The 26,537-nt window shown below is 45.3% G+C and overlaps 13 protein-coding genes and 1 non-coding gene across 14 annotated transcripts; 7 read left to right on the top strand and 7 right to left on the bottom strand.

Moving 5' to 3' along the window:
* Positions 1–389: 389 nt before the first annotated feature.
* On the top strand, positions 390–2,198 carry GGS22DRAFT_169269 (uncharacterized protein). Its single transcript, XM_047962295.1, has 6 exons — positions 390–726; positions 782–812; positions 881–1,232; positions 1,320–1,437; positions 1,546–1,619; positions 1,671–2,198. The coding sequence occupies exons 1-6, from the start codon at positions 614–616 to the stop codon at positions 1,922–1,924; spliced, it is 942 nt and encodes a 313-aa protein (XP_047816842.1). The 5' UTR covers positions 390–613; the 3' UTR covers positions 1,925–2,198.
* On the bottom strand, positions 2,090–2,998 carry GGS22DRAFT_169265 (putative GNAT family acetyltransferase). The gene is made up of 3 exons (XM_047962294.1): positions 2,497–2,998; positions 2,210–2,423; positions 2,090–2,143 (listed from the first exon to the last, which is right to left on the bottom strand). Exons 1-3 carry the CDS (start codon positions 2,918–2,920, stop codon positions 2,140–2,142), a joined length of 642 nt encoding a protein of 213 aa, XP_047816841.1. The 5' UTR covers positions 2,921–2,998; the 3' UTR covers positions 2,090–2,139.
* A 330-nt stretch (positions 2,999–3,328) lies between these two features.
* On the top strand, positions 3,329–3,422 carry GGS22DRAFT_t103. The gene has a single exon. It is a non-coding gene; the product is annotated as a tRNA-Arg (tRNA).
* A 384-nt stretch (positions 3,423–3,806) lies between these two features.
* On the top strand, positions 3,807–4,792 carry GGS22DRAFT_190978 (thioesterase-like superfamily-domain-containing protein; the record flags this gene model as incomplete). The annotated part of the gene is made up of 2 exons (XM_047965063.1): positions 3,807–3,900; positions 3,966–4,792. 2 exons carry the CDS (start codon positions 3,807–3,809, stop codon positions 4,790–4,792), a joined length of 921 nt encoding a protein of 306 aa, XP_047816840.1.
* A 565-nt stretch (positions 4,793–5,357) lies between these two features.
* On the top strand, positions 5,358–7,021 carry GGS22DRAFT_181003 (ATP-NAD kinase-like domain-containing protein; the record flags this gene model as incomplete). The annotated part of the gene is made up of 3 exons (XM_047963827.1): positions 5,358–5,463; positions 5,529–6,613; positions 6,671–7,021. The coding sequence occupies 3 exons, from the start codon at positions 5,358–5,360 to the stop codon at positions 7,019–7,021; spliced, it is 1,542 nt and encodes a 513-aa protein (XP_047816839.1).
* A 133-nt stretch (positions 7,022–7,154) lies between these two features.
* Positions 7,155–8,247, bottom strand: GGS22DRAFT_43304 (uncharacterized protein). The gene is made up of 2 exons (XM_047967078.1): positions 8,114–8,247; positions 7,155–8,043 (listed from the first exon to the last, which is right to left on the bottom strand). The coding sequence occupies exons 1-2, from the start codon at positions 8,163–8,165 to the stop codon at positions 7,289–7,291; spliced, it is 807 nt and encodes a 268-aa protein (XP_047816838.1). The 5' UTR covers positions 8,166–8,247; the 3' UTR covers positions 7,155–7,288.
* A 205-nt stretch (positions 8,248–8,452) lies between these two features.
* Positions 8,453–9,418, bottom strand: GGS22DRAFT_169260 (uncharacterized protein). Its single transcript, XM_047962293.1, has 2 exons — positions 9,402–9,418; positions 8,453–9,348 (listed from the first exon to the last, which is right to left on the bottom strand). Exon 2 carries the CDS (start codon positions 9,166–9,168, stop codon positions 8,698–8,700), a length of 471 nt encoding a protein of 156 aa, XP_047816837.1. The 5' UTR covers positions 9,169–9,348; positions 9,402–9,418; the 3' UTR covers positions 8,453–8,697.
* A 360-nt stretch (positions 9,419–9,778) lies between these two features.
* GGS22DRAFT_169257 (uncharacterized protein) lies at positions 9,779–10,891 on the bottom strand. The gene has a single exon (XM_047962292.1). It carries the CDS (start codon positions 10,795–10,797, stop codon positions 9,871–9,873), a length of 927 nt encoding a protein of 308 aa, XP_047816836.1. The 5' UTR covers positions 10,798–10,891; the 3' UTR covers positions 9,779–9,870.
* Positions 10,892–11,592: 701 nt separating this feature from the next.
* GGS22DRAFT_169254 (histone H3 methyltransferase DIM-5) lies at positions 11,593–13,014 on the top strand. The gene is made up of 2 exons (XM_047962291.1): positions 11,593–11,785; positions 11,854–13,014. The coding sequence occupies exons 1-2, from the start codon at positions 11,741–11,743 to the stop codon at positions 12,817–12,819; spliced, it is 1,011 nt and encodes a 336-aa protein (XP_047816835.1). The 5' UTR covers positions 11,593–11,740; the 3' UTR covers positions 12,820–13,014.
* A 225-nt stretch (positions 13,015–13,239) lies between these two features.
* On the top strand, positions 13,240–15,166 carry GGS22DRAFT_169252 (uncharacterized protein). The gene is made up of 3 exons (XM_047962290.1): positions 13,240–13,463; positions 13,573–14,442; positions 14,510–15,166. The coding sequence occupies exons 1-3, from the start codon at positions 13,461–13,463 to the stop codon at positions 14,630–14,632; spliced, it is 996 nt and encodes a 331-aa protein (XP_047816834.1). The 5' UTR covers positions 13,240–13,460; the 3' UTR covers positions 14,633–15,166.
* Positions 15,167–15,710: 544 nt separating this feature from the next.
* On the bottom strand, positions 15,711–17,436 carry GGS22DRAFT_169250 (Ctr copper transporter family-domain-containing protein). Its single transcript, XM_047962289.1, has 2 exons — positions 16,275–17,436; positions 15,711–16,174 (listed from the first exon to the last, which is right to left on the bottom strand). The coding sequence occupies exons 1-2, from the start codon at positions 16,748–16,750 to the stop codon at positions 16,063–16,065; spliced, it is 588 nt and encodes a 195-aa protein (XP_047816833.1). The 5' UTR covers positions 16,751–17,436; the 3' UTR covers positions 15,711–16,062.
* Positions 17,437–18,313: 877 nt separating this feature from the next.
* On the bottom strand, positions 18,314–20,403 carry GGS22DRAFT_190972 (putative FRE ferric reductase-like transmembrane component; the record flags this gene model as incomplete). The annotated part of the gene is made up of 5 exons (XM_047965062.1): positions 18,314–19,274; positions 19,328–19,426; positions 19,505–19,877; positions 19,948–20,198; positions 20,276–20,403. 5 exons carry the CDS (start codon positions 20,401–20,403, stop codon positions 18,314–18,316), a joined length of 1,812 nt encoding a protein of 603 aa, XP_047816832.1.
* A 315-nt stretch (positions 20,404–20,718) lies between these two features.
* Positions 20,719–21,770, bottom strand: GGS22DRAFT_169245 (uncharacterized protein). Its single transcript, XM_047962288.1, has one exon. The coding sequence runs from the start codon at positions 21,687–21,689 to the stop codon at positions 21,351–21,353; it is 339 nt and encodes a 112-aa protein (XP_047816831.1). The 5' UTR covers positions 21,690–21,770; the 3' UTR covers positions 20,719–21,350.
* Positions 21,771–25,172: 3,402 nt separating this feature from the next.
* Positions 25,173–26,484, top strand: GGS22DRAFT_169234 (Deuterolysin metalloprotease family-domain-containing protein). Its single transcript, XM_047962287.1, has 3 exons — positions 25,173–25,483; positions 25,548–26,381; positions 26,438–26,484. The coding sequence occupies exons 1-3, from the start codon at positions 25,231–25,233 to the stop codon at positions 26,455–26,457; spliced, it is 1,107 nt and encodes a 368-aa protein (XP_047816830.1). The 5' UTR covers positions 25,173–25,230; the 3' UTR covers positions 26,458–26,484.
* Positions 26,485–26,537: the final 53 nt, after the last annotated feature.

Genomic DNA, 26,537 nt, shown 5'->3' with positions numbered 1-26,537 from the left:
CAGATAATTACATTTTTCGCTCACAAAAAGCGCCCTGTTGTCCTTATAAATTGCCCAGTACAGGCGGTGATTGGGCATGGCACTGCCATGTATTAGGTGAGATGGAAGACCTACATATCTCGCTAGCAGCAATGTATTGTATCGAAATGTACCTACTTGTATTTTCTCCAATGTAACGATCATATGCATAATTCCTGCAAGATGTATATGAAGTAAGCAAGCCAATTGACTCACTTTATAATGTCCGGGCGACGATTGAAATACGGCAAAGCCCTTCTATAACTCCGGTCAGCTAATCATACTCAAGATTGACAAGCCCCGTAAGTCTATGTAAGATAAAATCTCCAAGTGACTGCGCCATGCGATTCACGTTGTGTAACCACAACCAAGGCCTTCGAGGTACTTTTGGTTTTTCAACGGTACCATGCCGCGGGGCACCCCAAGCTGTCAGACTGAATTTCATATTTCATAGATTGACTCATTAGGTATTCGATGATTTCATATAGGTAGAGTGTAAAGTGCTTTTCGTCTTTACGGGTGTAACTTCCTGCCTTCGGAGGAATTTATCAATCCCCTGTTGCATCCAAACTTGCTGCTGTAGTGGCTGTTAACTATGGTTAATCTAGAGACCTCCATTCATATCGGTATTTGGTTTATGGTTGGGGTATCTCTTCTAGCTCTTGCTCTGAGACTTTATTGTCGACTCTCCCGGCGGCGGCCTCTATGGTACGTTATGTGGACATGTCGAGAGCTGAATATCAATGTGTGCTAATGAGGCTAGGTGGGATGATTTTGTGCTTGTAGCTGCCTGGGTAAGGCTACTCCGTGGAGGAACCGCCCGAGCTAAAGATCAAATACTAACATTCGCCTTTTAACCTAGACTATGGCTGCAACTTCCGGAGGCTTCATTAGCGCATTTGCATCCCCAGGGTCCGGAATCTCTATCTCAGGGAGCGGCAGGATCATGACTTACTTCAACGTGTGTTCTGTGTTCTGCGGTCTCGCATCAGCCTGGTCGAAGTCTGCCTTTGCTATTACTTTACTGCGACTAGAAAGCGGACGAGGTCGGTATTTCCTCTGGTACGCCCTTATCTCCATCAACGCCTCTTATTTGTTGTACGTGGTCACGGCTTGGAACAGGCCTTGTGGTACGGAGGATGAAGACGATCTGTACATTCCTGGCCCATGTTGGAGCTCTACTGCCAAAATGGCCGTACCACTCTCCGTTGTAGGTAAGTTATATTGTTAAGGTACCTGTACGAACTTTTATATTTTCCAACCAGTACCTAGACTAATAACTTTCTTTCTATTGTCAATAGTATATTCAGCGGCTATGGACTTCCTCCTTGCTTTATTTCCTTGGAAGATTGTCTGGAAAACCCGGATGAGAAAACAAGAAAAATTCGGTGTCGCATTAGCTATGAGTTTTGGGATACTGTTAGTCTTTAAAGCTTACCATCAAACCCCGTTCATCTGACTTGAAACTTCCATACCTCTAATAAGTAGGTACCTATTTTGCTAATGTATAATACCTAACTAATCCAGTGCTGGCATAATTGCCATCAAAAGAGCCACCAACATGGTTGGGATGGATCCCGTTGCATCATTCAATTATTTCTGTAAGTCTTTTCTCTGCAAGTGGTAGTTTTATTACTGATGCAATAATATAGATGGAAGGTGTATACAATGTGTTTATAACTTAGCAGAACCATGCGTGTCGATCGTCGCCCAAACGATCCCGAATCTACGTGTGTTGTTCATCAACGACACGCCTTCCGAGCCACTTCCAGCTGGACTGCCCGTTCCGCTTGGTTCTAGGAAAGGCCCTGGGACACGGGGCGTGTCGGGGGATTCGCAATGGCCCGTGTTTAATGAGGATGTGGATTCTGCAAAAGATCTGCGTAATTTCGCAAAACCAACATGAAGTACCTACTCTAGGTTACACACTAAATGCCGAAAACACATTTTTCTTCAGCATTCTACCTACCTATGCAAGTTTGCAATCGTATTTAGATGTCGTCATTGGGGTGTGTCCACTTCAAATATTGTTACGTAGCTACCTAGGTACCTAGTACGTAGGCACACCTTGATCTTTGACCTTAGAACAATATAATCTAGATTGTTGGATGATGAGAATACCTAGGTAAATATATCTAGACCCTAGAATAATTTTACTATTTATAGATACCTAAAGCTGATTTCTTGATAGGTTTGAGTTATTCCTGAATCTGGTACTTCATAGTTCAGTGAGAATTTGCCCACCTCTACAAACCCAAGCTTCCTATACAATGGCGCTGCCACGAGGGTACTCTCAAGATAGATGGGGACGTTATACTTTTTGGATTGGTGGATCCCCCATTGGATCAACATGGTTGCTGCCCCACGCCTTTCGTGCGATGGATCAGTACCGATAAAACTAAGATCTAAGATCGTGGTTAATTCCTTATGTAGATCGTCCGTATGGGGGTATGCAGATGCGGGTCTTTCTCTACTCACGATAACATGGGGAAACCCCTACGGCGTATGCTTGTGCTTCTTCGGTCTTCCGAGTCCATTCTCCAAGGACCTCCAAGTTTGTGCCCTCCGGCCAAATCCACGGAGATTCAGTATAAACATCGTTGATAGACACAGGATGTGCCCACTTAGCAAAAGCGATTATTGTTCCGCATGCTTGGTGCGTATGATCCTGCTTACTCTCTCCTGACTCTGTTGTATTGGTATCCCGGATGACAAGAACAGTGATATTTGGGTCATTGATATCGGCATGTGCTTTTGATTCAATGCACTTCTCTAGAGCGTCCCGGACAGCGGTTGTGGGGAACTGAGCTAAAAGCATGGCATTGGAACTGAAAGCGGCCATGTGGATCTCCGCGATCCGGGCCGCGTCTGCACGCTGGGCAGCTGTCAAGATAAGTGACATATTACTGCAACGCCTGGGATGAATTCTGTTTTCAGGAGTAAGTTACCTTGGGAATTGATATTGAGATATAAAACTCCAATAATGTTATCTTAACATCGAGCATTTACCTACTAGGTAGGTTAGATAAGTACCTACTTGTAGACCCACGTGACTAAAATATACTACATATTTTCCCTGCATATCTACACTCATTTTATTGTCTTACATTATACTATTGGGGCGTGATCGGCCTCCCTACCTAGTATTCAGGTAACGAGTAAGCAAATCTAATAGCGTCCTATTGTGATTGGAGGTTTTGAATTTTGAGCGTTTCCTTCTCGCGGTATTCGGGGTCATTGGGAAACTGATAATTGCGAAGGCCTACTTAATGATATAGGCATAGTTTCAGTGTATTATTTTCACCACGTAGCCCGGCTGGCTCAATGGTAGAGCATCAGACTTCTACTCTGTCCTGCTTATGAGGTCTATCTGAAGGTTGTGGGTTCGAGTCCCACGTCGGGTGTAGAACCGTTCTCTAGCTTCGAATTGTATATTTGGATCTAACCTACATGTAGCGAATCTTCTGCTTCTTTTTTCCAGCACGTCGCACGTCGATTAGATAATCGAAAGAAGAATGTGGGGAAACTACCGAGGCTCCGATATTTCGCCCCATTAAAATTTCAATGGAACCTGGGTCTCGATGTACTAATCTCAACCATACTTGTCAGTCTTTTAACAATAACTACCCCTATCTGCTTACACATATCACCATGTAGATACTTACAAATTCATGCTATCATATAAAGGTACCTGTTTACATACCTATGTATATAACTAGGTATATATTTTGCTCATTCTTCATGCAGTTTTATTGTATTCTTGTCTCGTCTTTGTTCCCTTTCTCGAAATGGCGCCAACATTCGCAGAAGCTACAGCCATCACTGCCCTGGATTCACATACGTATTCCAGTAACTTGAATACGGAATGGTGTGTTGGCTCAGGTATGTGATAAAAATCCCGCTTCTAGTATTGTCGCAGCAAGCTATGATCTGACCTGCATACCTAGTTCCTCACGGGGGTGTAGTAACCTCTGTTTTTCTTCGAGTAGCTACAACCCATTTTCGTACTACACTCGCGACGCAGAATCAGCCTCATACAGTCTCGCTTCATCTCGAGTTCTTACGGCGAACTCAGGAAGGTCCTGCAACTCTGGTGGTTCGCGATGTCAAGCTCGGTCGGCAGACATCGACTATCCACGTCGTGTTGTCGCAGGATGGGCGCGATGAGGTCGTTGGCTATCTTACGCACTCGAACATAGACACCGAGACTGGCCTATCCCTGAAGACACCATGGTCTCTGGAGCCGCCTCCGCCTCCATCACCGGCCAATTTTGCTGAGCTCCTAACTGGTGGTAACGACCCCAACTGGATAGAACAGACCGACAAACCGTTCCCGAAGTTTCGCAAGATCTCCCAACGAGTCCGCACCGTCCTACCTCGCAAGGGTCAAGTAATTTCAGGCTTGATTGATGAATGGCTACGCCTCGATTCGGGAGAAAGGTTCACAAATGAGAGTGTAGGTCTCGTATGCGACCACTTCCCTTCTGTTCTCGAAGATCTATGGCGCAAAGCGGAGGGCAACAAACCTTTCCCACCCTTTTGGTATCCTACCGTAGTTCTTAACCTGGATATTAAAAAGGTTCTGCCACCCGAAGGAGTCGAATGGCTGTTCGTGCGTGTTCGGACAAAAAGTGTTAAAAATGGGAGGATGGATCTCGAAGTTGTTATTTCAGATGAGGCAGGCGAAGTTGTCGCTTTGAGCAATCACGTCGCCTTGGTCGTGGGGTCTGAAAGGAATTTAGCGGCGCGAAGAAATGACCAAGCTAAGATTTGAATAACTCGGCGGGATAGACGACGCATAGAGTAGCAACGAGTAATCGCATTATAAAGTATGTACACATACATAATACGAATAATCCTAGAACTGTTAACTCATACCTGCCCTAGGGAAAGCCTATTATATACACATGTATATAGGCATATTTATGGAAGTACCTGACTTTGTATGCTTGTACCGAGTATATATGTTAACTGTAACGCTAATACAACTAACTGGCCAATCAAATGGCGAGTATTTTGGTATCCTGGTAAGTGCGGACAGTACGGGCAGTACGGAACCCGCAGGTTCCAAAAGGTTACCTCGGAACCTGAAATTTGAACAGAAACAACTTGGAAATAATTGGAAGTACATACTATTTCCCAACGCATGTGCTTATGAATATTCGGCTGCGATACTACCTGTAACGTTGGTACCAAGGCTCTGATATCTTACTTTATTTTTATGTGTGTTTATTGCTTTGATTTTACCTCTTATTTTGGTGTTTTGTTTCTCGTCATTCGCTATTGTCAATCAGTGTCGAATTCCACAAATGGCTGCTGAACCTATCTCCGGGCTCCATATGCTCGATTCTACTCCAGCTTTCCAATCAACCGTTGTGGATAATGTTCTTCTACTTCCGCATAACGTGTCTCTCGCTCTAACAAACGAAAATCTAATCATCAATGGTATCTAATAGACTCCTATGAACGATCAAATTAACTAAAGCTAATGTAGCTTCGCGATTCTGTAGATAAATCCCAAGCGAAGCTGCATCGGCAAAAGCTATGCGGTTTTGCCGTTGGCAGAGCTCCTTCTGGAGTCGTGATCTCTCTTTACCACGTGCTTTGGGTAGAGATTACCCCAAGTGGACTCCTTGTTATCGACTACGCCGACCCCGTCTCCAAGAAACACCTCCGTGCCGCTAAATTATCCTACGCCCTCGGCGAATTTGTTCGAGACGTGGTTGACACGTGGGTTAACCTCATTCTTAAGAGGGCATATGGGACAGCCCAGCGCAACAGACGTGCTAAGGTCTTGGTTAATCCGCATGCGGGACCAGGCGGTGCCGACAAGATTTGGGAACACGAGGTGAAGCCTCTACTCGAGGCTGCGCGCATGTCCCTGGACATAGTACGAACAAAGTTTTCTGGGGAAGCCATTGGCATATGCGAGAACCTCGACGTCGACGCGTACGATATAGTAATCCCTTGCTCAGGTGACGGGCTACCGTACGAGTGCATCAACGGCCTAGGAAAACGCTCGGATGCGCGCAAGGCTCTACGCCGGATTGCTGTGGCGCATATACCATGCGGGAGCGGGAACGCGATGAGCTGCAATCTCAATGGCACGCATAGGCCGAGTTATGCGGCGTTAGCAATTGTCAAGGGCGTCAGTACGCCTATAGACCTGATGAGCGTCACCCAGGGAAACACGCGGATGCTCAGTTTCCTCAGCCAGTCGGTCGGCATTATCGCGGAGTGTGACTTGGGGACGGAAAATCTACGCTGGCTTGGTGCTGCACGATTCAATGTTGGATTAATGCAGAGGATATTTAGCAAGAGGGTGTACCCATGCGATATCTCGATGAAAGTGGAGATAGCAGAGAAAGCCGATATCAAGGCACACTACAAGCGCGAACAAACAGAAGGCGACTATACGACACGAAGAGAGGTCGATGTGCCGAGAGAAGCATCTTCAGCGGGCGAATATACGTCTAGTGATACAGATACCGGAGAGGGGTTGCCACCGTTGAGGTTTGGAACCATCAATGACAAGCTTCCCGACGATTGGGAGACGGCGTCATATGACAAATTAGGAAATTTTTACTGTGGGAATGTGAGCACTAGAATATTGTCTCACGCAAAGCGTAACGCGCGTGCTAACGTCGAACAGATGGCCTGGATGGCGCCCGATGCGAACTTCTTCACAGCAGCATGCCCTAATGATGGGTTGATGGATGTTGTGCTGAACGATGGCGATATTTCTGCTGCTAAGTATTTAGAATTATTGACATCAGTTGAAACTGGCCGCTTATTCGACAACCCTCATGTATCGTATCGGAAGGTTGCCGCCTACCGGTTTACTCCTCGTAACCAGAAAGATGGCTACATCAGCATCGACGGAGAGCACGTCCCTTTCGAGCCCTTCCAAGTCGAGATCCACCAGGGGTTAGGTACTGTATTATCAAAAAGCGGAAAGTATGAAGCCGCCGGGCCATCGGACTGGGAGAAAGCCAGCGTATAAAATCAATATGGGGGGAGGGAGGCGGCTGATGATGAGATACCCCGAGACGACAGTAGACGTACAGAGTCGTCTTGTAAGAATATGTATAGCGTGTACTATAGGTAGTGTGCCTAATGGTATATCGGCCTTCCACAGGCCTTCGAGCGTATTTCAGAACCATCCCGGAAGCAATGTCCTTGAAACCTGGATATACCCATCCGAATAAACGCCCAAACTCCAGGTCCTACCAGATAACTTGAATGATGTCTACCTAATTTACCCGGTATTTTAGTCGTCGAATCCTCCCCAGCCATCCTGGTCATTCCCTCCGCCTTCGGCCGTCTCTTCTTCATCTGACGAACTGACTTTATTCCATGGCAACCTATCGTCAGCCAAAGATTCTTTAGCCCGATCTCGGACGGGTTTGCAAGTAGACTTAGATTGCGCCTCGACGATGCGGCGCAGCTTAGCTAGAAAATCAGCAGAATCCGCTAAGCTCGCATCGCTTTCTCCCGTTAGCAGTTCGAGCTTCTCTGCCTCGTCGACCCAAATATCCAGGACATGCAATCGCAAGCCAACCGGGACTTTAGCCAGATCACCCGTTTTCTCGAGTGGCCATTCCTCCAATAATCGAAGCATTCGATTGACGCGCGTACCTGTCCACTCCTGGCTTTTCTTACCCTTCCTTCCATCTCCCGCCCAGGCAAGACTTGCACCAAATACACGGCGCACTAACAGCAAATACTTTTCCATGCGTAGAACATCAATGGCTGTCCATTCTCGGGACAGCGTAGTCCAGAAAGCGCGGAGGAACGGGATAACAACAACACACTCGTCGTCGGTTGGGGTGGGCAGTACAGATAAGAGTTCGGCAAGCTCGGCGCATAAGTTCTGTTGAGGTATGGGGCGATCACACATCCAAACACTGTAGAAAAGACCTTTCCATAGCTTCAGGTAGTCCAATTCCGTCAGTTTTCGAGCAGTCGTCGGCGCTGTCAAGAACGTGCGAAGAGTGTCAAGTGCGGAAGTACGAATTTTGCGATCTAATTTTTTTTCAAATCCTGTTAGCTTCACAAACGTTTGGTTTAGTAAGTTTACTAGAGGGCAACGAACCGCTAGACGCTAGATGTTTAATGAAAGGCATATTCCTTTCGTCGGTTGCCATTGTGGAAGAAATAGTATAAGTGTATCTGTTATCGACAAACCCGTATGAGCAATGTGTTCGTGGGAGTTGTTTTGCATTCTTCAGCAGCAGGCAATTGACAGCGGAAAAAATTACAGTGAGAGTCCCGCCATAGTGTAATGGGTAAGTTAATTAAGTGGGCCGCGGGCCGCGGGTCAATCGCGGAACCATTCCGAGATTCTTTATCTCTGTACTTCGTATTTCTTTGTCGGTAGGTTAGGTCTCCACAACATCACGACAACACCATCTTCTATTTCAATTTACACAATATCTAACATCATTAATCAAGGCATACTCTACAAACATGGAACAGTATAGTCTGTAGTCGAAGTGCCAGTCTAATTCGGTCGGTCCTTAGACATTGGTATCCTTAGTTAATCTGGTTAATGAGTGATAACACGATTCTTCCAGGAGCAAGGAACAATATCTCTGCCTCATCCCAACATACTCCCGAGAACTTAGTGAACCCAGTCGACAATTCTATAGTTCCAAATCAACCCATGAGCATTTCCAGCTAGTTATGGTTGACTCCCAAAAGGACGACCCCTGCCAAGAGGATCATTACCACCATATTTGCTGTGCATATGCCAGCTAGCCAATGGCATATTTTCGTCAAGTGGTCAAGACCTTCTGCCGCATCGAAGTACGCCCACCAACCCCACCCATTCTTCATTGACATCGCCGCCAAACATGCAACTACGAACTCGCCAGCTACTAAGAGGAATCGAGAGCAACCAAGATGAAAGTCGTCGAAGATTACTTTCAAGAGCAGTCCCAGATCCATAAGCCAAAGCAACACAGCCGAGATAATAAGATAGATAAAAGTTTCGTGGACTTGGCTTGAGTACAACCCCATATTGTGCCGGTCGAAGTATGGATGCAACTCATTATTGATGAATACGGCGAAATAGACGCATCCGCCTGCTGCGAAGCCCATAATTATCGAGGCGACGATAAAAAAGGACACGGTAGCGCTGGCCCTCATAATACCGATCAGATCTAGGAAGTTCTTGGATGGTTCGTTCTTGATAGTACCTAGTAGCGACCCAGGTAGATAGTTTTATCTTGGGTTGCAAAGGTGCCAGTAATTAGCTACCGAACCGGTATTTGGTGGAGGGACGTCGTGATCCAGCCAAAAAATCCTGGTTATAGAGAGGTGAGAAGCCTAGGTTAAGAGATCAGAAATCAAGATCAGACATAAGAATGACTTTAAAATACCTAATAATTAAAGGGAGGCTAACGAGAGTTGCGTATGGCTTCAGAGCTGAGTGTTACGCGTGAGTATTGATTGATTTTATAGAATACGTTGCGTTTATTTCATGAATCTGCACAGACATAACTCAAGAGATGTTTGTGTAGTAGATGAACTTTGAAATTATTCATTAAAGTGTCTGTACTATCACCTCTCCACTCTTCCTTACCGATTGCTTGCGGATATTGTTTATCTAGACGACGTCAAAGCTATGACTAGGACATAGGTACATATGATTTGAGACTGCCATCGTGAACATGAAGGCAATGGTAGAGTTCTAACAATACTACTTACCTACTAAATCATTTTTGCCATCCTAACCTTGAAAGAGTGTAATAATTCTAGCCAATTATTTTACTTCATTTTCCCAGTCCAATAATTTTTACAGAATATTGACATCTATCGACTACCTAGAGCGCTATCTTAATATTTGGGTCAAGTGAATGTGACCCAAACTTCGTACATCTGCCAAAGTAAATTGCTTCCTGGGTCTGGCCGTGTGAAGACGGTGATTTCGCCAGATTCAGCGTCTTTCACTTTGTTTCTTCTCAGCAACCTCGACTTCACTTCTAGATTCTTTATTTTATTTTTCCAGGCGTCTTTACCCCGAACATAGTCCCACAATCCCTTCCAACTCTCTTCGTCATGTCTGTACTTATGACTATAGTCTTGTGAGACATTTTGCCGCTGATATGGACCCGGGGAAAGGCTTCCCACATGGGCTCCCAATACCAACACTGGTCCACCAGTATCCTTCCTCAAGAGCTGCAAGCAACGATCGGCTACCGCTTTTTGGTCTTCGAGAGAGAACAGGTGAAATACCGCAGTTAAGTGCAATATGGTAACTTTATCATCTAGAACATGAAGCTTATCGTCGGGCGACTTCGATATAAGGTTTCCGGGACACAAAAAATGATCCATCGGCAGCTTGTCTGCATCGTTGAACATCTTAAACCCAAAATCAATAAATTTGGAGTCGATATCACTTGCCCACAGCCGGCGTACGAGAGCGCCGTCATGAACGAGTTTGCGAAAGTCTTGGCCAAAGCAAGTTCCTAAGTCCAGAAACAAAGGCTCGATTGTATTATCTGGGAATGGCATCTTTAACGGAGATAGTACGTGTTCTTGATATGCGTAGTGAGCTGATAGGTCGAATTCAAGAAACCTGAAGGTCCCAATACATGGATATGGAAAATCTGCATATGCCTCGTCTCGTAGTTTGACGACATGGTCAATCTGGTGATCTTTAGGTATGCGGGAATATGTGGTAAGGAGATCTGAAAGAGATTTTGGTAGGGCTTCCAGCGTTTCATAGAACTGAGAGTGATAGGCCGATGCCTCAATCTGGGCTATGTTTGTCATGATGTGGCTAGGAATCACAGTCACGTTTTCCCATGGGATTCTTGAAAACGCTTTTTTAATCTAGGTACTAAGTAGGTAGAGGACTAGGAAACGGTATTAAATGATGTAATTGAGGAGCGAGGTAAGATTACCGCTGTATGGACCGTACTTGGAATAGTCTACCTAGCTTAGGTACTCTATACAAATCCCGTGATCGAAACGACGGTAATTGACCGGATATTATGAATCTGCTATATAGCCAACATTGAAGCCGTACTCTTAAGTTTTAGAAAATAGATGTAATTAGGTGTTAAAAGATTCGCGCCTTGCAACTACCATCCTGGGTGGGAAGGGGGTGGGTGAACTTGAATACGATCAACTCATGTGTTTAGGAACCTACTAGGTAGGTACCTAGGTATTTAGAATGTTAGAAGAAACACATTCTTACCTAGTTATTTAATATTGCCAACCGGGAAAATGGATAAGAGTTCTTTTTAGATCTCGCACTTATAAATGTTATTGTGGAATTCTAGGTAGGTGCCTAGTAAGTAGGTAGGTATGTACCTAATTAACTGTAGGTGGTGATATATCCACTATAATTTAGCGCATAACTTAGGATGTTTCTTAGGGAGAAACGGTGCCTCTCTAAGCTGGAGAGTCTACAATTACGTAGTAGCCTAATTGGTCCTCCATATCGGCGCCATTGGTATCGCGCTAGCAGCATCTTTCTAGGTACCCTTTAGACAATTTAGTTGATCTAACGCGTCAATCGCGTCGCCTGTTCCCTAGGTAGATTTCAAGCTTCTAACATTTGAAGCTTTAAACCCCACATGGTCATAGCTTGCTTCTACGTTGACCAAGGCTATGGCAATATGTGATCGATGCTTCAAAGTCCTTAATTTGTTTTCTTCTTTGATGCCGGATTTCTTGCCCCCTCTAAATCTTTAGGCAGTTTAGGCACAAAATGGACGCAGTTACGCGACCGCACTTTTATCATCACAGCAACCCCGTAAGGTTCATCTCTACCTACAGTATCGCAACATATACTCATGCTGACTATAGTAAATTCATTACTAGGGCCGTGAAGACGAGAAGCAGCGATGCCATTTTTGTCAAATTCGCTCGTTCACGACGCATGTCCAGTTTCCTGTCACCATTGTAAACACTGAAGACGATGCTGCGCTCGATCCCGACTTCCGGTTTGTAGATAACTCAATCATTGGCAAAGGTGTGGAGCCTACTAAGAAGGAATTCCTCACCGGCTGTGAATGTGTGGACTCGGACGACTGCCAATATGGCACATGTAATTGCCTCCAGGATGTTGAGGACGATAGTTCTGATGACGGAAGCGTTGACGGAACCTACGGCGAGAAACCCCGTAAGAGAGTTTATGCATATCACTCGCATGGTACCAAGGCTGGCCATCTACGTTCAAGGATTCTTGCATCTCGTAATCCCATCTACGAATGCCACGAAAGTTGCGCGTGCGGTCCCGATTGTCCTAACCGGGTGGTGGAGAGAGGTCGCAAGATACCATTGCAGGTTTTTAGGACGAGAAATCGCGGCTGGGGCGTCCGAAGCACGGTAGACATAAAGAAGGGGCAGTTTGTAGATAAGTATATGGGCGAGATCATCATCGCACATGAGGCTAACCGTCGACGCGCCAAATCACACATTGCACAACGCAAGGATGTCTACCTCTTTGCGCTCGACAAATTCTCAGATCCAGAATCATACGACGAGCGTCTACGAGGACCGCCATTAGAAGTAGATGGCGAGTTCATGTCGGGTCCAACCAGATTCGTCAACCACTCTTGTCAGCCGAATATGCGCATCTTCGCACGAGTGGGAGATCATGCGGACAAACACCTTCATGATCTAGCGTTATTCGCGATCAGGGATATACCAAGAGGAGAGGAACTGACGTTCGACTATGTGGACGGGATTGACGACTCAGAAAATGATGCCCTCGATCCAGGAAAACAAAAGGACATGACAAGATGTTTGTGCGGCAGCGAGGATTGCAGAGGCTATCTATGGTGATTGATGAGTGAGGGGCGACGAGCGATGAGTGGGCGTATCTAATAAAGGACTGCGGATTTGGTTGTAGACAATGAAAGAGCATTGTGAAATAACTGGGAATGCTTAGATTTATGTACGAACGGATCCGTAATACGATATAAATCGACTACATACATAGATACCTAGGTAATACATGAACATCTCAAAAGAAATTTACTTACTAGTACCTATTTATCCAGAGCCATGACAGCATCACGCCAATGGATACTAGCGACAGCTACCTAGAGATTACATGTGATAACCTTGTTTTTTAGGTAAGAGGCTACTAATAATAATAAGGTTAGCGGGGGAAGCTTGGCATTTTCTTGGGGCTAACCCAGGATCCCTGTCCTGTCGCTAGCGAAGATGCCGATCCATCGATTAGTCCATTCGTTTTCCGTTATTATCTGCTAAGCCTCATTTCTAAACTTCTGCTCGAAGCTGAGACATCAGCTAACGATACAACGAATTAACGGTTTCCGAGCAAAAACTATAACGAACGAAAAAGGTTATAAGAGGGACTTCTAACGGACGTATAAAAATGCGCTGAAACGGTTCTATCTAATAATTCGGGTGACCAATCATTATCTCGAGTCGCTCGACATTATCAAGGCAGAAAAGCAATGGTAATATCACCGAATTCCTATCTGTCAAGTTTACTCCTTTTAAGAAAACAGTGGAAATGTTAGACATGACATGCTCATCTTAACGTTCAACTAACAGCGAGCTTCACAGGGCTGTTGCTTCTCGAGGTCCGCTGGCCCGAACGCTCCCTATCCGGGCGGCAGCGCCGCATCACCGTCGGCGCGCGCCATCAACTCACCACCGCCGTTACATCCTTCCACAACCGACGACAGCGCTCCGGCCTCGCGAGCCGTCTCTCGCTCTCACCAACCTCCCCAATCTCCTCACACACAACAACCACTTTCGCACCACCACCACCATCAACATCGAATACATGGCCACCATCCTCCGTTATCGCAGCATATAGATAAGCCGCTTCGGCGTCACGAATGGGTCGCGCGCGATCGTACGTGGACGCGCTCTCAGTTAGACACTGAGCGAGAAGATTTCTTCGACACCCGGGTTACGGGACGGGCTGAAGTTTGGCAAGTCTTGAAGGCGACGTTAGAAGTGTTGTGGGAGGCCGATCAGAGCCTTTCAAACGGGGAGGAGTCCAGAGATGGCGACGGAGGGAGCGCGTTAGCTACGGCGCAAAGTATTCTCAAGGCTGCCGAGGTGACGCTACCTACGGGAGATCTGTCGAACGGCGTGTACGATGCTCTAGGAAATTACTATGCTTTGCCGGAATGGATCGTATGCGATCCCGTTAACGTAGCTGAGGAAAGCAGTGTGAAGAAGAGTAAGAGTGATGTGAGACGGAAAGGCGACGACGACTTGACAGACGAGGATGATGCCGTGGAAGAGATAGATGAGGATGAGGCCTTGCGTCGGAGGGAGGAAAAGGGAAAAGGCGTTGCGGATATAAAAAACATGGTCAAGGTCCGTGCTCGACTCAGCGAGAATCTACCGGACGTCATAGTAAGCGTGAGTCCCGAGGAGACCGTGAGGAGTTTTGCGAAGCGAGTAGCCGAAGAATCCCGCGTAAGTCGCCACGTCCCCTTCCAAGCCCTCTCCAGATCAACAGGTGTTATCTAACCGTTTGGTGTAGCTACCTTCGACAAAATATGTGCGTGTGGCTTATATGGGCAAGATTCTTAAGGAGAACATGTCTCTGGAGAGCCAGGGCTGGAAGAAAGGCCATGTTGTGAATGCACTAGTCTTCAACAGGTAGCAATGGTTGTCGACTCCCTGCTATCTTCCACGTTACCATACCCTCGCGCAGACCTATCCACGATTTTCACCCTGGTTTTAAATTTGCGCCGCAAGATGGTGTTCTCGAACCAGGCACATCAGCCGTGAGAAAGACGTTCATCCCCTAACTGCGCGCCATACGAGGTGGCATTTGACATTATCACGACGTCCCCGATTCAGCACCGCTTAAATTCGAAATCTTCTCCTTTTAATCACCATAATTATCTGTTGGTGCAAATCACGATGGATATTCCGCATGCTTTCCATTTGCTACATTACCATTCTATTGGATTCCGGATAATACCCCATTTTCGCCTCCAGCTTCGTCGGGATCTGGCGGGTTATAGGAGTTACTGGGGCGCGGCCACGGTGAAAGGCACGGTTGGCTTACTAGGTAGTTCATTGATGAATGAATGGATACTATGAAGCATCATTTAGGATATCAACTAATAACTAAGCATGGCCCTTGGTTAGGGTCAAGTATAATAATTAGATTCGTATATATTCTTTTCTACGAACTCGCGCACCACCTGTGATGTTTACTTCTTTGCCCAGTTGGTGCCTACATCGAGCAACCTATGTGTATGTCACTGCTTCAGAGGTCGGGTCAGGTAGTTAGGTAGGTATTCATCACGAACAACAACACCATTCCACGAGAGGAAAAGAATGTTGGCAAGTATCAATAGCGCGAGGCGCACGGTTTCTTTACCATTACTTGGTTGGAAATCGTGCTTAAATCATTTGTAGTGGCCTGAGGCTACGGGTTTCTAACAGTGTAACCATGTCGCCGAGTGTTTATAATGTTACGTTAAGGACAATGACGGTCATGATAGTCGAGTCTGTGTCAACTACCGGCTTCCGCTAGGTTCGACGAAATGAGCTAGAGTAAGCTTGTTGTTATCCTTCTACCACTCATGAAAATCATGATATGCTCGAACAATAAGAGTGATAGGAAGAAACCCGTGAACCTTGCCTAGGTGCCTACCCACCTGCCAAGTAGTATGTAATAAAATATTGCTCGGAATAGTTTTGATGTTTACCAGGTAGGTAGGTACCTATCCATGTACACGCCCAAAGGCGGAAGAAAACTACCTACCTGGTACCTAGTAGGTATGGCGGAATTCAAATATGCTTAGATCTAGTTGGTAAATAGGTAGGTAGGTAGGTATCGAATAATCTCGGCTAGAGTTTTTCATTAGGAATACTTAGCACGTAGCACGCTCTCACTCTAGTTCCCAATAAGCATTATCGTAGAAGGCTACCTAGGTAGGTAACTATCTAGATAATTTAGTATATGCCTCTGTTCCTATTCTGGCATTCCTCTATCACTCGTTCCGCCAAATTCATGACATTTATACCATTTGTAAGATATAATGCGTATGATATCGAGCAACGATTGAGATCGTAACCTTAGTGATGATCGTCGCCGCCGCCGAATCGGCCGGCAACAAAGGTACCTAGAAATATTCCTCCCAAGACCGATAGGAAGTATCCCACGTTCATTGTCATCACTGCCAACATCCTAATCAAGTGTCAGCTACGATCTCTGATGCTTAGAAGCGAAAGCTTAGCTGCAATAAAGGGGAAGTAAACATAACCGAGGAATATCAGGTCAGGCTTACAATAGATATCCAATACCCCCAATTATTACTTCAAGAAGCGCGCGAGCGGTTTCAGTTGCAACTCTAAACGGGTGGCTATTCCAATGCGACCTGAAACGGTTACCCATCGACTCTAGGTCGCTCTTGCTCCCCGGATAATCATCCGAATCTGAAGAGGCACTCTTGCGAGGCCGATGAAGTGCTTGGTCAGAATTGAAGATGATAGATCGCCCTGCTATCAGGATGCGATGGACTAGAGCCAACACGATTAAGAATATGCAAGTGCCGGCGTACGAGCCTTGGCCTTGCGGAGTCCAGCCGCTGGAATACAACGGGGTTGTGACACTTTGAAAGAACACCATAGCCATATCCGCCGAGGTCATCATCATGGACGAAGATGAGCCCATGTCCATTCCCGAGGTAGACGACGCCATAGAACTTGCACTCGTCATCGTCATGCTCGCCATAGCTGTCGAGGTCGACATCGTCATATCCATCTTGATGGCTAGAGGATGCGGTTTCGGTACGGTGTTATTGGTAGAGGAGACTCAGGCCCAGGGGGACATCAAGATAAAATTTAATAATAATAGATCAAATAGGTAGTCTGTATATTAAACTGTCATGTCCAAGTTAGATGTACTCCAGTCAATAGGTAGTTAAAGCTGCTTGCCCGGGTGATTACAGAATCAAATATACCAACCTAACTTTGGGGTCTTATACGAAATATCATGGCCAAAAATGTAAAGTTGAGATTATATGCGCGTGTTTTCCAATTATACCGTGTATCGTCGACGATCCAAACCTTTGATGTTGCAGACTTGCGACAGACTACAAAGGATGACTTCTAATGTCGAAGTGACGGGGCTCGGAGATCTAGACGAATAGATATTTGCTCATAACCGTTATCCATGGAAATAAAATGGATGCTTGGTCGTATGGTGCGGTTGGATGGTTGGATGGTTGGATGATGACCGCGTTTGAGGGCTGTTATTGGAAAGATACCCAGGTTGAAGTTTATGTAGCAGTATTGCTAGAGAGAAAGTAACTCGTAACTTCTTCACTCAATCACACGTAGTAAATGATACATCCCAGCTGTGCTATGTTATTAGAGGCTGATGAGATCTCCAGCTTCCTGGGTCAGGCTGGTCGGGGTCTACCGCTAAGCGGACTTCCTAACTAATTCTGGAAATTGTAGGAATAAATCTGCTCAAACTCTCTCAGGTTCCCTAAACCTGGGAAGGGATCGCCGGGCTTACCGGTATTAAGTATCTCTATACACACCCCCTCCTGGTTTCCAATACAAGACATGCAAGTTGCCGTTAATGAGACAATCAGTTACCACGCGACGTAGGTACCTACCTACAGTACTTACAATTGAAAATCTGCCTTCTATGATTCCACGCGAGTATAGAACTGAACATAACTTGAACAGCTTAGGTAGACGAACTTGGCCTTGTCATTTAACCCTGAAACGTCGCCGCCACAAATATTTCCCTCATAGGTATCTAAGACGAAGTATTACATGAATTGCTGAGTACCTACCTAGGTACCTAGTAGGTAACTTCCATGGTTTCTATTTCATCAAGGAAATAATCGGGGGTTTCTGGATGTCCGATGGGGATAAATTCAAAATCAAATATTAGATAGGTAACTAGGTAGATAGGTACACTATTTAAGAGTGGCCACAATGACGCCGACGTTTGCCAATTTGAACTCTTTTTACACCAGTGTTTGTTACGTTAATTGATCATGTACTAATACTACTATTTATGTAGTACTAAGACATGATGATGTAAATCAAGTACCCCTCTCCCCCTTTTTTTCTTTTTTAAGGGGGAGGGGTTCGTGAATGCGTTCCGCGCCTTGTAACCGCTCATGTTTTTTACTAGGTAATCTGCGACATATGGGTATCATTGCCACCAATAATGCTAATGAGACGATACCTGTATTCTGTGTTTTTTGTGCTATTTGGTTAATAGTAAATTTGTATCACCATCTGGATTGAGAGAAGCTACTATTAGTAATGGTTTGATAGGAGGGTGAAATGGGTGGTAGGCAACTTACGAGAAGACTTCAGAGTGCAGGTATACTTCGCGCGCACCAGCCTTTGACCTCACTACACGTAGCTGAGCTGCTGCTGCTTCATCATGTACTATCTTCAGAACCTCACCTGGTCCGCAAGCAACTATACCAATCGCGTGTCCCGGCTGGAGGGTCGCATCCCTCACAATTGTGGCGATATCCGGGCGTCCGCAGAAAACGTTTATAGGAAGACGTCTAACAACCTCAGAATTTCCATTCAACTTCTCCTTGGGTCGTTCGGGATCTTTAGAGGTACTGTTGCTTTTGGATTCGGGCCTTCCTGTCTGGTATACTGAGATATCGAGATTTTCAGGTACCATCTCGAGCCCGTTTTCTTCCAGGTACTCCAACAGAGCTTCTTTGTACCACTGGACAAGTTGCATATCTCTCGTCGCAATGACCACCTGGATCTTGTTGACAAGTTTCTTATTCTCAGTGCGAGCCTGCCAAGCGGAACGCAGCAAACTTTCCATTACAAAAGGTAGCGAAAGACCAGCGCCAGCGCCGCAGGCTACGATAAGATTATGGTCGTATGTGTATAAGGGTCTGCCCTGAACGCCGCCATATGGTCCATCAATCAACACTGGTACGCTGAACCCGGGCTGTTTGACCGCACTTTGAGCAAGGCGGGCTGTTATTCCGCTTCGGGGATGCACGTAAAATGTGAGCTTAGAATTCCCCGTGCTATCTCTCGTAAGAGGCAAGCTACTTATAGTAAACGGATGGGCAGTAAAAGCGTGTAGTCCCATGTGGACGAAACGAAGAAACATGTGTTGACCTGGCCGCCAAGCGGTATCGATAGGTATCGTCACTTTCAAAGTTAAATCCGAAACCATCGTAAAGCTAGCGCGGTGGGATAATCCGAATTCGAAGTACGTTCGAAGCTGGGGATATAAGAAAGAGAGCGAGTAAAGAACTCCAGTTGCGATGAAATAGTCCCTGCCAAGGAAAGTTAGCTTATAATATTCAACTGGGGAAAGGGGTAAACCGACCAGGAACTGAGCCGAAAGTCACAGTGGATGAAGAAAAACACAACAAATACGATCGCCGCAATGTAATGCGTAACCTTGAAGAATTCATAGAATCGGTCTCTATTTTGATTAGGTAAGTTAGCGTTGGTGTTATATATCGTCTATGCTAGATACCTAGTGGTCGACTGAAGAACCTACCGAATAAAACGAATGGAGAAAACTTGCAGATAAGCCTGCGCGATTATAGTAACAACGCCAGTCCAATATACGACGCTCGTATTCCACATGTTGACCATGTCGCCTTTCCAAATGTGAAAGACAATAAATGGGAAGGTATGAACTAATGCCAGGACGAACATCGCCCAACCAACCCAATTGTGAAACACTATTAGCCGTTCATGAGAGACGCCAGTCAAGGACGCAATCATGTTTGCCTTCGTCGGCAATATTATCATGAAAGGTAGACAAGCTAATGCCATCCAACCTGTTCTAGTCGCGATAGGTGGCGAGCTGCCGTAGCTAAGTGTCCGTGTGTTTGGCCAGTAATAGGGCTGCGGGCCAAGAGTCATGGCTATCCCAAGCCGTATTAGTTGAAAGGTCAGGAGGTCAGAAGATCGTAAAGAAACCTAACTCAAACATACCCAAGAAGAAAATCGCGCCGATAAACAGCAAAAAGCTAACTCCCAAGGATGGTACATGCCACCGGATTGCAGATACATCGTAACGACGATAGGCCAGAAAGCGAAGGCCAGCTACTAGCTTCCGCCACCACGCCTTTTCTCTGAGGGACGCAGGAGCAAGTCTTTGACTGTAGAATCCAACAAAACATACGCCGATGACTGCAACGAAGAAGTATACTGTCGAAAGAGCGAAAACGTGATCGGCTTCGTACCTGGAATTGTAGGTAGTTTCTAGGTCAGCTACATTAATCACCAAACACGATAACATCTTCATCCATCAGAAACGTACCAATACCGCCAATGGTAGTTGCGATAAGCGCATTGCGCCGCGGTGAACTTGCTACACGAGTCGGCTCGAGAAGAGTGAAGCATCACCGGCTGATCCAGCCAGGGAGTTCCGGTCATTGCCATATCCATATTGTCGTTTTCTTTGCGGTATGGTACCGGTAGCCAATAGATCGACGTCAAAAGGAAATAGTATTACTACAGCGCAGGATCGCCAGTTTAGACTTCTCTGTTGGCCTCAAGCATTTATGTAAGTAATGGCACAACCCAAGCTTCCACTCCTCGTCACCCATCCCGCGGCGAGTAGGCACGGAAACTAACAGCAGCTTCTAGGTCACCCCCTTGTCGTATGACGGCCAGCTCCATAAAAACCGCCAACCGGGACACACTCGAATCTGATCATTTCAAAAAACCCTCTCACTATTCGCGCTTCAATTATGGCATTAGCATCTAAAAGGGACATTGCGGGGGGTGAGGGTGTGGATATATCAACTGACCATCCCTCTGCAGCGGAATCGTGCAGGGATGCTAACCACGGTTACAGCTCCACCATGCATATACCCTCAATACCGGTTGGTGGCACGCGCTATCTACACGTAACTGGTCACAAAACACGATAACTTGCTCATTGTTGAAAGATCCAATATCTTGGTTAGAACTTGTCAGAATTCTAGCTACCCAAATAGTCGTTCAAACTTCAAAGCATACCTAGGTAGGTACCGGTTGGTTCCAGTACGAAGTTCAGCTCGCAATAACGAGATAGCCAACAGTTCATCTCGTCGGCCTTCCACTGAAAAACTTTAAACTACTTCTCTCATTTGTGATTCTTCCACCGTGACACTGTCGCTATATTCATCGAATTGCGCGCTAGCGATGGTAAACCCGCCACTTCTACCTATTTTTCTCTGGAATCGATCACGTAGTATATCTACACCTCCATCAAACACTTGGAATTGCCCACACCAGTATGCAAGCCATAAAATAGAAGCAACAGAGCGTGCGGAAAAAACAACCCTGTAGTATCGTGAGGTGGCGTTTAGTATGAAGCTTTCCACCGAGCCAGGTCAGGGAAGAGGTACTCACAGTGATAAAACCGAAAACGCAAAACAGGCTTTAGCAAGAATGCAAACTTCGACGACATTTTCATCGAGAATACTGCAACTCTTCTCTAGATACCACGGTCGCACACTCAAATGGTCGGGGTCCGTAAGGTCGCTAGATGACTGAGCGGTAACGCTATACATCCAGAATCCCGAAAGCAGCATATCGTTCATAGCGCTGAAAAGATGGGAAAAACCCGGTGTGATGTTAAAGTAGGCCAAGGCTATCCGTAACGAGCACACAGTAGTAGCGAGAACAGATATCGCCAAATTAGATTCGCTCAGACTAGGGACCTCGGGAGAGATTAGGAGGCGCATTAGGAGCTATGGACGTAGGGATGAAGATAGCGACACCCGCTTCAATAAAGTGGTAGACTCACCGTTGGGTCCAAACTAAGGGTATCTCGGGAGGCTGCTGATAATTTGCATAGAAATAAATTCGTAGACGCGGATTCGAGTTCCAGCCATTCTGACCACCAATCTCCCATAGTGTCTTCCTAAATCGTTCCGGATAGGTACAGCACAGTAATGACATAGTAACAATAACAATAGAAAACTCGACAACAGCTAAGATAGCTCTCAACAAGCTAACTCGAGAGTGTCGGTATTCCATCGCGTGTATTACTTAAGGACTGAGGTACCTAGTTGTCGATGAGGTTGTGCGAGTTAATAATAGGGCGGCAGATATACCAAATATCTTACACGAAAACACGAAATAGCATGTTGTTAGAAGTCCTAAGAATCCTTTCACGTGTATGTAGTTTTAATATAGTAAATAATAGCCCCGTCGAAATTTAGGTAAGGGGGGAGATGGGTCTCTGTACCAACATGAGGTGTACGTGTTGTGTGGACCCATCTGATTCAACCCATTTCGTCGTTGATCAATACCTAGGTCATGACGGTATAGACACCTGCAGGTACCTACTATGAGAACTATACGTGTATTTTGCCCCGGAATAGGACCATCTCCGTCTAATTGCTACCTACCTAGATGAACGGCGCTTATCTTTAATACCTACCCAGGTACCTAGGTGCGCTATACACCCCCTTTCCATGGTATCCCAGATGAGAGCACATATGAGCAGGTTTCCACCGGCCGCAGGTGGCTACTAAGTACGGGTCTCCCATTTCGATACACAATATGAAGTAATTCATGCTCAGATTTACCTCTAACTAATCCTTCTATAATACTAGGCAAGCAAGTTTATTTGGACCATCCTTTATAGGCATTCATAATAACTAGATTGTATAGGTAGGTAGACTCGTAGTTTACTCCATTCAATAGGTAGCTACTAGGTACCTGTCGGGTCGTGGAAGTCGATGTGTGGGATAAGTGACGCGTTAGACGTCGGATTATAAGTGCATCTTAAAGTTTATGACATGATGTGATTATCTTGAGCAGGTTTGTAAACGTAATATCTAATGGGATCGCTGGCTTTAAGGGTAACTACCAATCAACATGACCTTTCAACACGGCCTCTCCAGCGGGGTGCGAGCGAAGCACTTCATGGAACTATTATCCTGTTGGCCTATACATAAGTAAACGGTGCCTCTATACTCCTGTAAAACCTTTGATATATCGAGCTTTGGTTCCACTTACTACAGGGAGGAGCCCATAATTAATAATTCGAGGATAATTATGTCATGGGGCGTGCAACAGTGATATCTAGCTTGCTATAGCAACGGAAAATAGGTCGTAGTAGATAATTACCTACCTAGTAGGTACCTAGGTAGGTACCTACCTATATTCGAGCAATGGTCTAAGCATGAACTTTCCCCCCAATATCACTAGGAGCCCTTCAACCCGTTCTATATTTGTGCGCAAATATTACCTACACAATAAACCTACCTAAGTACAACTGATGCGTTGTCACAATAGCAGATGCATAGTAGGTAGGTAAATTCTTGAGTTCTCAAATCTAATTTTCGTTGTTGTAGTGATAATTATCTAGGTAGTAGGTACTTGTCTGGCTGGGTAGGTACCTAGGTATGTATGTTAAGTATGTCTGTGTACCTAGGTAGGTAGGTAGTTACTCGTAGAATACTTGATTGTTTCCAAATAACCCAAAGAAAGGGGAAAGGGGTCTCCCCTTGAAGCTCTCCGATTTTCTTTTGTATAAACACCGGTTTAACTCATACTGAATACCTAGACAACCTCATCTTCAGTATCTACTAGGTACGTGGAAATATCTGTCTCAAGTAAGTAGGTAGATACCTATATTCCTAAGTTGCATAGATGATATCGTATACAAGGCTACCTACCCACCTGGCACTTACTGATGGCGACGAGTCCTTGAGGATGATAACCTACCTACCTACCTATGATCAAAGTTATCAAAGAAACATATTAACTGTCTACCTACCTACGTACTAAGTACCAGGTAGGTACCTGTAAATATACGCAAAGCCATGCGTAGAAGTGAAGGCCATATTAAAGATACGAAGTAACAACTAAGATGCTAATATCTTCGTTTGATTCTACGTAAGGTGAGTAAATCACGATTTTTTCTACTACCTGCAGATGTGTTTGAGGTCTGTAGGATCGGGGTCCGTGAGAGCTTTTAAGAGGTCTTATATAGGAGGTACCTACCTAGACATACTAGGTAGTTTCCAACCCGTTTAGATTTCACAGCCGTAAAGTAGAGTAGATACCTAAGGAGCATCTCCTAGAGATACCTTTATATACCGTATCCTCCTAGTGAGAGTAGGTAGTTTAAAGCTCGTAGCACAGTAGGGTAGTTGTTTCTATCCCCTTTAGTTCCTCCTGTTGCGGTACGAAATTTCGAATTCTGAAAAAGTAAAAGTTAAAGATTACTGCCTGGTAGCTGGGTAGGTACCTAGGTATGTACCTAATACCTTGGCTATAGTGAATTTGCTTATACTATGCCCTTACACTCCGAAAAGGTGGATAAGGGGTCGCCAGATATAAACTCGGGATTGTATGTTGGTTTAGAAATAATAACCAAGACTACCTACTACTCTATCGTTATTCACGACATCCAGAAGGGTATATCTGTTTATAAGATAAAAGAAGAGAATAAAAGCGAACGGATCGTCTTAAGGCCTATCCTATAATCAAGTGTGCGTATCATTAAATACCTACCTAGGTAGGTAGAAAAGGAAGATTTAGGAAAACTGATTTCCGAGTTGATACTCACGATAATAAATCATTGTGACGAACCACATTTTAAAGCAATATATCCTAGGTACGTTTATATTCTTGATGTATTCTCATTTTATAATTGAAGATTAAGCAAATACTATCAAATCTTCCATCCCGCCCTTAAGCGGCGATCACATTACATCGACTAAGGTTAATAACCTTGAAGATACAGTTGATAGCTTGAACTCTTCCACACCATAACAAATATTATCCTCTGATGTTACCTACCTTGTCGGTAGCCAAAATAACATTGACTTGAATAGCCTAATAGTTATGATTTCTATTTCGTGCTCGGCGCATCATTCAACTGAGATTGGTAAAAGCAGCGCGAATGGGGGAAATGGTTGCAGGGATATCATACGAGGTGATTGATTTTTTTAACACAGGTTTAGGTAATTATAGGTCGTACTTAGATAGCTTGTTATTATTTCAATGCTTTGTATTTCATCTTCTATATCCGCGTCGTATAGAAATCTCCTGCCCCCGGCAACGTTGCAGTAGAACTGCTCAGACGGGCCTAGCCATCGAATACGAGCTTTGCTCCACTCGGAGATCAACACTAATATTGGCAAGACATAAGAATGGTAGTGATTAGGTTAAATGTTATAAGATGCTCAACATAGTGCCATCTCCTGCACAAGAAGTTCAATTCTGTCGACTCCACGGAAGAACGATCTTAGTGCTAAGCTCTTCGCTATGAGGTACACAGAGATTCTTCTGGCGGCGGCCTATCTTGCTGCTACTATCGATGCCCACATTCTAAAGCCTTTATATAAGAAGGAAGCTTCGGTATTAGAAGTGACTCTAGCTCCAGCAAAAACAGCCGGCGTAGCTGAATTGGTTGCGACTATTAAAAATGTTGGGTCGACAGATCTGAATCTCTTGAAGGTCGGCACCCTTCTCGATGAAAATTTGCCCATACAAAAGGTCTTGGCAGTAGACGAATCAGGTATATACCTATCAGCGACGAATTCTAAATTTTTTTTTTACTAATGGATGCCTACGTTTTGTAGGAAAGGAGGCCCAATTCAAGGGAATCCACACAAGCATTCACTATGATGCCCTCACAGTTGATCATTTCCACCTCCTGAGGGTTTCTGAATCAGTGAGCACCAATATCAGCGCAGCTACCATTCACGATTTCACCAAATCCGGAACATATATATTTACGGCTACCGGATCGATACCTATAGCTTCGGCTGGGTCTACAACACTATCTGGACCAGCACTCATCTTCCAATCCAATAGCGTTAGTCTATATGTCGATGCACAAATCGCTACGGCGGTGCCGAAGGCTTTGAGCTTTGGCCCCTTGGAAGCGCGTACGATGGTCCAAGACGGCTGCAATGCCACTAGACTAGCAGCTAGTACCGCTGCCCTAGAACACTGCGTGACCCTGGCTCTTGACGCTGCGGCGGATGCGAAGGACCCGTCTTCGACTCGCTTTGTTGAGTACTTCAAAACTAACTCATCAGAGACGCGACAGATTGTGGCCGACCGGCTGACAGCGGTGTCGAAGGAGTGCTCGACGACAAACTCAGGACTATCGAGGTACTTTTGTTATGACTATTACTCCATATGCGAAACCGAGGGGCCCCTCAACGCTTATACAATGTGGGATATTGACACCGTAGTCATGTGTCCGCTATTCTATGACACACTACCACCTCTTCCGCAAGCGTGCCATCGCCAAGATCAAGCCACTACGACGATACACGAGATATCGCATTGTGAGGAGGTTTATAGCCCTCATACGAATGACTTTGCCTATGGGTATAATGAGAGCTCGGCGCTGACTCCAGAACGCGCGGTTTTGAACGCGGACAATTACTCGCTGTTCGCAAATGGTAAGAAATAGCACCTACCTAGATATTAACGAGATACGATGCTAACGTACGAATAGCTGTTTATATGAAGTGCTGATCTTGAGCGAGAGTAGAGAATTCGATGGGATGCTATGTGATAAAACGAAACAGGTTATATCCTGCATCTATATAATTATT

The sequence above is a fragment of the Annulohypoxylon maeteangense genome, assembly GCF_022496945.1.
Source record: "Annulohypoxylon maeteangense strain CBS 123835 unplaced genomic scaffold GGS22scaffold_14, whole genome shotgun sequence".
Taxonomy (NCBI): Eukaryota; Fungi; Ascomycota; class Sordariomycetes; order Xylariales; family Hypoxylaceae; genus Annulohypoxylon; species Annulohypoxylon maeteangense.
The sequence above is the reverse complement of the archived record's forward strand: the minus strand, read 5'-3'. Positions and strand labels throughout refer to the sequence as shown.

Excerpts from the sequence above, each read along its gene's own strand:
- GGS22DRAFT_43304 (XM_047967078.1), bottom strand. The coding sequence starts at position 8,165 with ATGGCAACCGACGAAAGGAATATGCCTTTCATTAAACATCTAGCGTCT. Across the intron at positions 8,044-8,113 it reads TAAACATCTAGCGTCTAGCG|ATCGCAAAATTCGTACTTCC; the intron begins GTTCGTTGCCCT and ends AAAAAAAATTAG.
- GGS22DRAFT_169265 (XM_047962294.1), bottom strand. The coding sequence starts at position 2,920 with ATGTCACTTATCTTGACAGCTGCCCAGCGTGCAGACGCGGCCCGGATC. Across the intron at positions 2,424-2,496 it reads AGGGGTTTCCCCATGTTATC|ATCTTAGTTTTATCGGTACT; the intron begins GTGAGTAGAGAA and ends CCACGATCTTAG.
- GGS22DRAFT_169234 (XM_047962287.1), top strand. The coding sequence starts at position 25,231 with ATGAGGTACACAGAGATTCTTCTGGCGGCGGCCTATCTTGCTGCTACT. Across the intron at positions 25,484-25,547 it reads CTTGGCAGTAGACGAATCAG|GAAAGGAGGCCCAATTCAAG; the intron begins GTATATACCTAT and ends TACGTTTTGTAG. Across the intron at positions 26,382-26,437 it reads TTACTCGCTGTTCGCAAATG|CTGTTTATATGAAGTGCTGA; the intron begins GTAAGAAATAGC and ends ACGTACGAATAG.
- GGS22DRAFT_169260 (XM_047962293.1), bottom strand. The coding sequence starts at position 9,168 with ATGAGGGCCAGCGCTACCGTGTCCTTTTTTATCGTCGCCTCGATAATT.
- GGS22DRAFT_169250 (XM_047962289.1), bottom strand. The coding sequence starts at position 16,750 with ATGGATATGACGATGTCGACCTCGACAGCTATGGCGAGCATGACGATG. Across the intron at positions 16,175-16,274 it reads GGGGGTATTGGATATCTATT|GATGTTGGCAGTGATGACAA; the intron begins GTAAGCCTGACC and ends ACACTTGATTAG.
- GGS22DRAFT_169269 (XM_047962295.1), top strand. The coding sequence starts at position 614 with ATGGTTAATCTAGAGACCTCCATTCATATCGGTATTTGGTTTATGGTT. Across the intron at positions 813-880 it reads TTGTGCTTGTAGCTGCCTGG|ACTATGGCTGCAACTTCCGG; the intron begins GTAAGGCTACTC and ends CTTTTAACCTAG. Across the intron at positions 1,233-1,319 it reads CGTACCACTCTCCGTTGTAG|TATATTCAGCGGCTATGGAC; the intron begins GTAAGTTATATT and ends TATTGTCAATAG.
- GGS22DRAFT_169257 (XM_047962292.1), bottom strand. The coding sequence starts at position 10,797 with ATGACAAACATAGCCCAGATTGAGGCATCGGCCTATCACTCTCAGTTC.
- GGS22DRAFT_169254 (XM_047962291.1), top strand. The coding sequence starts at position 11,741 with ATGGACGCAGTTACGCGACCGCACTTTTATCATCACAGCAACCCC. Across the intron at positions 11,786-11,853 it reads TTTATCATCACAGCAACCCC|GGCCGTGAAGACGAGAAGCA; the intron begins GTAAGGTTCATC and ends ATTCATTACTAG.
- GGS22DRAFT_169245 (XM_047962288.1), bottom strand. The coding sequence starts at position 21,689 with ATGCGCCTCCTAATCTCTCCCGAGGTCCCTAGTCTGAGCGAATCTAAT.
- GGS22DRAFT_169252 (XM_047962290.1), top strand. Across the intron at positions 14,443-14,509 it reads GAGTAGCCGAAGAATCCCGC|CTACCTTCGACAAAATATGT; the intron begins GTAAGTCGCCAC and ends CGTTTGGTGTAG.